The sequence below is a fragment of the Ornithodoros turicata genome, chromosome 9 (genome assembly GCF_037126465.1).
Source record: "Ornithodoros turicata isolate Travis chromosome 9, ASM3712646v1, whole genome shotgun sequence".
NCBI lineage: Eukaryota > Metazoa > Arthropoda > Arachnida > Ixodida > Argasidae > Ornithodoros > Ornithodoros turicata.
Window position 1 is genome coordinate 35,139,161 of NC_088209.1, and position 8,451 is coordinate 35,147,611.

General features: G+C 47.9%; 1 protein-coding gene across 1 annotated transcript; it reads right to left on the reverse strand.

Annotated features, from left to right (window-relative positions):
• Positions 1–1,463: 1,463 nt before the first annotated feature.
• Positions 1,464–7,935, reverse strand: LOC135368751 (S-adenosylmethionine synthase-like). Its single transcript, XM_064602251.1, has 9 exons — positions 7,699–7,935; positions 5,895–5,972; positions 5,698–5,820; positions 5,534–5,646; positions 5,312–5,455; positions 5,010–5,228; positions 4,039–4,221; positions 3,373–3,506; positions 1,464–2,871 (listed from the first exon to the last, which is right to left on the reverse strand). The coding sequence occupies exons 1-9, from the start codon at positions 7,877–7,879 to the stop codon at positions 2,769–2,771; spliced, it is 1,278 nt and encodes a 425-aa protein (XP_064458321.1). The 5' UTR covers positions 7,880–7,935; the 3' UTR covers positions 1,464–2,768.
• Between the last annotated feature and the right edge of the window lie 516 nt (positions 7,936–8,451).

The window sequence follows — 8,451 nt, forward strand, 5'->3', positions numbered from 1 at the left end:
TGGGCGTTTTCCCTGGGTTTTCCTCGGGCGATTTAAGACCGGCACAGTTCTTCGTGAAGTCGTCCCAGGACGCACGAGCACCCTGAGCAACATGCCGCCACACCGGCAGGCAGACCGTTCGTCAACAGTACGCCACCTGAAGTCACGCACACACACACATAAAGAGACGATGGAGATGGGGCTGATGGGAACTGAAGCCACAAAGAATGTGCATCATATACTTCATACACAAATTTATATGTGTGAGAGATTCGAACAGAAAGTTTCGGATGAATGGAATGCACTGCGGGGTATCTGGTTCCAGTCGTCAATTGTCTTTACCAAATACAGTAAGACGTTTTCTTTAATCTGCTTGTCCTCGCGTACATCGGCGATAAACTATATTCATGGTTGTAATATATCTTGTTCAACCTGCTTTGCGAGTCACATATGTATTGAGCGGGACTGATACCTAATCTATGAAGGCTATACATAAACTTAAGCCGCATTTTCTATGGTGGGGTAGTGGCTCTGGCCTCAGATAACATTAGTGAGGGGTATTGATATCTTCCATACCGTTTAATAAGTAAGCCTGGCTGCGAGACTTTGAATTCTTTGTAGTTTTGGAATATATTTTTGAGTAGTGGGCACCGACCCAGACTATGCAAGCATATTTCTAAAGTTGAACGAATTATTGATTTGTAAACAGTTATCTTGAGATCCTTATGCAGGATGTTCCAGTTAAATCCTCGGGTAAATAATTCGCGAACAGGTGCGCCATTCGAAGAACTTTCTTTTTTGCAAGTATCTGTCCTATACCACCTACATAAGCTGCGCACCGTGTGAATGAGTGCGAGGCGCTCATTATTTAAATAAAAGTTCAAATGAGCTTTGGAGCGTTTGACTCGCCTGTCACGTGACCGGTTGGATCTCCTGACTCGATGGATCTGTGGCGGCCCGTGTGTGATGACGAAGACGTGCCTCTGCTGCCACGCGCTACGGCTCTGGCACGGCAGTTCTACCGGCACCGTCCTAGCGTGAGGCCACGACCATCTGCCCGCTGGGACATTCCATCATCGCCGATCTCTTGATCTACAGATCTCTTGACTCGTTGGATCTCTTGACCGGAAGCGGTGAAAAACATAACTTCTAAGGCAGGGCGCCGTCGGCATTAAAATGGGTGCTATCCCCTTTGGAACCTTCGGTGGACATGTACCTTGTAGAGAATAATCTGCCCCCGAAGCGGGTCATTTGTTGCAGTAATTAATTGGTTTCGGTTTGCGTATTTTTGTCGTGTCTGGTCGCGGTGAAGCGCAAAAGGACGCTCTTCCACTCCCTTATCCACCAATGAATTACATGTTCTTGAGCTTATTTCGCAATGGGGAGGTTTGAATTTGGGACTGATCAGCTTTTTTGACGACTGGTACAACGCGCACAGTGCGTCAGTCGTGTCGTATATGCCTGCCAGCTTAGATAACAAGCACTGAAATGTTATGATAGAGTTTATTCAACAAAATACAAAACACTCGTCCTTAAACGTTGCCAAATCGGTAAGAAAGCGACAGTACATGTCGGAGAACGGTTCCCGAAAATATCACCTGTATTCCGTCGTTTCATTTGCACGTTACATGTATTGTACAAGATAACGCTTGTCAAACGCACATCTCGCTTACCAGTACTGTAACAATACTGAGTTTTAGTACATCGTTCGCTATCGCCTTTGCGTACGTAAGGGATAGCGTTCTGCGCATGCGCAAGACATAACGAGAGCTTCGCGCATTGCGCAGAGCCACGACGCTATCCATTACGTACGCAAAGGTGATAGCTTACGATGTACTGAAACTCGCTATTATGCTGCGTGTTCTCGATCCCCCCCCCCCCCCCCCAACCATCGTGCCTATCATAAAACCCCACATAGACAAGTTTTTACAGGCTGACATAAACAAATTGATCGATCCCAATAACCTTTAAGAACTAACGCGCTTGGAAAGGCTTGTGCGGTGACGTCACGTTTGGTCACGTGACATGGGAAAGCATATGTAGTCACAGTTGGAGGGCATGTCGTGAGTTGTTGCCTCGCGCTGCTGCTTCGTTCGGTCCGCAGAACGCCTGTGACGCGTTCCCATATTTTCCCATGTCACGTGGCTCAAAGGCAGTGCGTGACGTCATGCGCAGGAGCCTCCTTTCTGGACACAAAGGCAGTGGGTAGTTTTTTTTTTTTTTTTTAGTCTATACCATTTCTCCGTGATTTATCGAAACCGATTATGATTCTGCATCGGCAGTTGAAAAGATGATTAGCAGTTGAAGACAACATTCGTGGGTAGAGGTAATAAATATATAAAAATGGAATAAGTAGATAATAGGGAGTCTCAGTCCATCGGAATTCGCTCACGATAACCGTTCCGATCGCTAACCGACTTATTCCGAAGTGACTGACATTAGAGAGTTTTAGTATATCGTACGCTATCGTGCGCAATGCACGAAGCTCTCTTTGTGTTTTGCGCATGCGCAGAAGCCCCATCGCTATCCTTTACGTTGTGCAAAGGCGATAGCGTACAGTGCACAAACTCTCTATTACGTTGCTGATCTTTGGTTTGACAGTTTCCTTTATCGTGTTACTTACGTATAGAGTGCTTCCGATCCACTAAGACCCCACATTGTTAAGACGTCAAGCATGTCCGACAGTGGCATCAAAACGCCACCCAATAGCGTCACAAGACGATTCCCTTTGCAGGTGCCATGATCATGAAGCACCGCAAATAAGCGACGAGCGAGAGCCTTTAGGAAACTTAAAATATCAGTTTTTTAGGATGTTCCCAGGTGAACTCAGAGCGGCCGAAGTGACCGTAGGCCGACGTCTTCTTGTAGATGGGGGTCTTCAAGCCAAGTTCCCTACGAGAGTTACGGTGTCATGAATAGACGGCACAAATGGAGACCGCATGACTACAAAGGTTCCGACTTTGACTTTGTCTGTTTGTGTTCTTTTTTCAGAGTTTGCCGATAATCAAGCACATGCGTATTTTTGAGCTGCTGCCGTACGAGTTCTCGTTCATTTTATCTTGCGACACAATGACACCTGTGACAGCTTGCAACACTTTCATTTCACCTTGCAACAACGCACGACCTCTTATCTCCACGATTCTACGCCCCAAACAGACATAGTCAACGCGCACGTGTCTAAAATATGATCTGCATATCTGGTTCTTGCTACACATCGAAACAGCAATCACTTTGTTTACTGACGAGCTCGCAACAGATAACGGACAAGCGCTACCTGGAAAGAGCAGACAGCGTACTGTGCTGATTGGACATGTATTTCCGTGTGGGGAAAGACAAGACAGAGCATGATTGTGTATATAGTTGAGCCAGGCTGGGAAAAACATGATAACGTACTTTATGATCATTCCAGGCCTCAGGTCAAAGTTGTCTTTGACGATCTTCAGCAGCTCACTTGGAGTCTTCTTTCCGGTGCCATACGTGAACACGGATATGGACACTGGTTCAGCAATACCAATTGCATAGGACAGCTGAAATTAACGAGACTGTTGAATGAGTGCCTATTTTGCGGCAGCTTGCAGCTTTCGGCATTTAGAGTGTGAGACAACCGTTCAACCCCTCGCTACATATAGGTTCCGCACGAGACTAGTCTTTCAGATTGCCCTTCTCTTTGTTCTGTTCTAGTCGTAAGGAGGCGGGTCACGTCTTTAATCAGTACCGTTTGCTTGATTCTCTGTGGTATTCTTTGGGTGTGTGCGATATCGATTGTGTTTGTGTGATAGATTTACTAAAATAGGTACTTCTGCAGGACGAAAGTGCGGGAACTTGTGTTGTCCTTTTGAGGTTACGACCCTGAGGTCGGCACGAAATTTACAGACTCCCAAGTTAGTGGTCCCTCAGTTTCATTGTGATAGGAAACCTCCAGGAAACTAAACTGGTCCCTACCTACGCTCCTTTTCTTTTCCTTCTTTTTTCTTTTTTTGTCCTTGCAATATTAGATACTTGGATATAACCCGATGTTGCATACCCTGAGGCAAAGTCAAGATTTTGTTAACATTGTACCTGCACCAGGCAGCGCTTGCAGAGTCCAGCTACGACCAGGGATTTGGCAACCCATCTGGCTGCATAGGCAGCGGATCTGTCAACTTTTGTCGGATCCTTTCCTGAGAAAGCACCACCACCATGGGCACCCCAGCCGCCGTAAGTGTCCACTATGATCTTTCGACCAGTGAGGCCAGCGTCGCCCTGCAAATTGTTCGTTATTGGCTAGAAGTCACAAGAATGGAGCTGAAAGTGGGGCAAGAAAGAGATTCCTGTAGCTGCTTATGGCGTTTACTGGAATATACCGCGCATAGACCTCTCCGTGTTTGTAAACAAATGACGTCATAGTGTTAGCTAGGGGGCGAACAAGGTCGCGCCCAAAAGCCACGGTCTTGAGGGGAGTACGATGGTCCCTGAAAGGGACGCGACCTTCGGTCCTACTTTTCTTTCAATAGGAGGCAGAGCGAACAAGTTCCCATTCGTGGAACCCAGCCCTCCCCTTCGGATTTGTTTCGGTTTCAGTCTGTCTACCAACGTCATGATGACGTTTCTCAGGTAGAGGTCTATTCACACGGGCGACATCCTCACGGAAGATTCTAGTGGAAGAAAAAGCGAAAACACTGCTTACAGAGCCGAAGTCCCGTTCCGTATTAAGTTAATAATAATAATCGGGGGTTTACGTCGCGAGACAATTGAGATCCCGTATTAAGTTGATCATTCACACGCTACTGAATATTGGGAGTGGCGTACTGCAAACTTAGCAGACGACACCGTCGGCGCCTTTGACTGTCGTCTGCTGCGGATTATCTCGTGGCTGTGTTGCAGGATATTCCCCACGGTTAGCAGTGTACGTGAAGACACCTCGTTGAGCGCTCGTGCTCAAGTGACATCAGAAAGCTATGACGTTTTTGGCATCTTTTGCTGGAGTATTCTGGGGAATGTCGCTACATGGACACGGTCGTTGACAGGAGAAATCTGCGTAACGAATTTACCATTGGCCCTCCTTCTGTGAAGCTACCGCAGGGATTGATGTGGAAGACGGTCTGGTCGTCCAGATACCTCGCAGGCACGACAGCCTTGACGACATGTTCCATGACTTGTTCCTTCAACACTTCCAGTTCGATTTCGTGTGAATGTTGTGTGGAGACGACGATGGTATGAACCCTCTTGGGAAAGGTGGCTCCGTTTCGGAAAATATACTCGCACGTCACCTTCAAAACAAGTGGGATTGCTCTAAGACGCGTTATGTCTACATATACACGTAAGTTGATCGACCTGGTACGTGAAATAATACCTGGGATTTGGTGTCTGGTCTTCCCCACCAGAATGTGCCGTTCCTTCGAAGCTCGGCCAGTCGTTGGTTAAGCTTGTGAGCCAGCACCACAGTGAGAGGCATGCACTCCTCCGTTTCGTCCGTGGCGTAACCAAACATTATACCCTGCGCGGGATCGTTTCACATGGACCTCAATCTCCGAGCCCGATATTCTGTCGGATAAATTACTTCGCCGTTACAAACCTGATCCCCGGCGCCAACGTTATCTTCGTGTCTGTTGTGGTGAACACCTCTTGCGATTTCTTGCGTCTGCTGCTCGATGGTAACCACCACATTGCACGTCTTGTAGTCGAAGCCTGTTAAGAAGGGAAGTGTTCAATCTGCCTGCGTTACCATAGACACGTTACCTTTCGAGGAGTCGTCGTATCCGATGTGCTTAATCTGGTCTCGAACGACTCTCTGGTAGTCAATGTGCACATCCGATGAAATTTCTCCGGCAAGTAAAATCATTCCAGTCTTGGCGACAGACTCTGAAAGCGAAGTTCGTTTGGCGTTAAATGTTGACAAGCGCCGGTACTGGGCGCATGTTGATTACGGTACGTACCACAGGCTACTTTGGCGTTAGGATCGCGTTCCAAGTATGCATCGAGTACAGCGTCGCTGATAAGGTCGCACATCTTATCTGAAATATATAGATATGTAGGTTCTAGGATACACTCTTGTGTATATAGCACACCTGCTGCTTAGAGCCTCCTATTTTGCCTGAAATTTAGAAGTTACTAGTTCAGGTCCTCAGAAGTTATTTGTTGGGTTGCACTGGTGTGTTAAGGCAGTTGCGTCTTTAACTACCTTTACTACGATCTGCTACTTTGTACGACGAATGCCCGCGAAAATATCTCCACCATAGCTCAATGAGGCGTTGCCTCCGCTTTTTCTCAAACCGCATGCGGGAGCAACACGGTAAAACCGAAGAAGAAAAACTGGTCATCTAATACCTTACTCAACCCATCCAATCAGCGGACAGGACTGTGAGTCACATTCTGCTGTTCTCGGTTCCAACCTATGGGCCTACTACAAGAATGCTGTCGATTTAATTCCGGAAGTATCAGATCATTCAAGGAGCACTAAAGTGTAAAAAGTTCTCCAGCCTTTATTTCCAGCTCTTGCTCTTCTCCCACCTTTCGTCCCAGTAAAACACTACATGTGTAAGCGTTACGCTACATTGCCCGTCATCGTTGGAGTTCGATGATCTTGGAACTTCCCTGAATACCGGTCACTGATAGCGCCTCTGCATTCAACAGCACGGTCATCTGCTCGCTTATCTCTGCACGCAAGCGATGTACCTAGCGAGTAAGCCCATTTGGGTGCCCGTTATCAGCCCGCCTGATCGAGTGAGTCAGTGAACTGCTTACCAACCCTTGCAGTCTTTATCTTAACATGGCGGTTTCCTAGGTGCATCAAGTGGCTATTCTGTTCACGCAGTCTTGTTTACGTGCGTCTGCCAAAAACTGATCAGACATATCGCGTGACGTACCTGTCGCAATCCCCTTCCAGATGCTACGCACTTTATGTGGGTCATGACACGCAAGGACCATTGTTTGAGATTCTTCGTGCACGTGTCCGTATCTAGTCTAACCCTTCCGTCCGCTCTGATAAGGACTTGATTATAGAGAGTTATAGTACATCGTACGCAAACGCGATAGCGTACGATCTACTAGAACTCTCTATTACTGGGAGCGTGTCACGCGGCACAATACGACGCAGAACTGCAAGTCAGCTAGTATTCTCTAATAGATAAAGCGGTGATTACGCTAATACGGTGATTGCGCTAATCCACTGCTGAAACCCTGACATTGGGGATTGGAGATTGTTAGATCGCGAATTCGAGTTGTCATTTCGTGGCAACTTTCTTGCCTGATCCCGCCTGTTCTTGCCAGTTTCGCCAGATCTCGCACGTTCGAGTGGCGTTTCCGAGCGCCAGGGGTTTACCAGTTAGCAGTCTTTTTTTTTTTTTTTCGCTGGGCCTCAATACACCTGGGCAGCGGGTTGCCCCAACTGTACCAGGTGTCGTCACATCCGCACTGCGAGGGTGCCTAGCTTCCGCATTGGCCCGGCACGTCGAAGTTCACGTGGGCTAGCAGACGATGAAACCCGAAGACGAGCGATCCAAGCGGCCAAAAACCGCTAGATTCTTGACACGCATGTTCGGATAGCAACGGTCACGTGATCCAGCGCAGACGCCGACCTAGCAATTTCCTAGCGCTAGCCCGTGTTGCCATGAAATGGTCACCCGAATTCGCCATAAATATGGAAGAAACTGCTTATTTGAGCACCAACCTGTTTATTCTTTGCCGGCTATCGCGTCCCGTTAACAAGGTGTGTTCCTTCGAACACAACGTTCTACTTACCAGGATGTCCTTCCCCGACAGACTCCGACGTGAAGAGGAAGCTCTCTTCTTCGCCGTATATTTCTTGCAGGCCATCGATGTGCGTCCGTTCTACAACGAAATCCGCGTTGCTTCCTCCAAGGGTACCCATGGCGTCGTTCCTCGGCAGGGACGCTATCTTTCCTTCCAGAACAGCCAACATTGCATGCGGAGCCCGTGTCAGACAGTGCGTATATATGGACTCGACTCTTATGCTCTCACGTGATATCCGTCATTGTCACTTTTATCGGCCTCCCTTCTGGACCAACCGGTCATATCTAGCTTCAGCGATATCGCCCGATTGGAACGTCACTTGTGTTTGCAACGTGGTGTGTCTGACCGTTGAGCTGGTTCACTCAACGTATATACAGGCTGGGGTGAAATGCAACAAAATGCAAGTGAGCTGGTGGAACGGAGTTGGCCGTATAGCATTTCATCGGGCTTGAGGACAACGGGTACGCAGAGGGTATACACGGAGAAGCGGACGTGAGCCTTGTCCTGTCCACCTCCCAGTGTACCCGTTGTGTTCCCGTGTCATCTCGAGTACGGGATAGCACAGGGGCGCCTCTTATTCTGTGAATAGAGACCTACATCTATAAGCAGTTTAGAGATTAGGCTTTCGCGGAGAGCGTTTGTGGTTCTATAACCACCATTTGCTTTGGTACGAGACTGTGGAATATGCCTTACCGTTTGATGTGAAGACTAGTCATTGTTTCGCCGCGAAGTTGAGACAGC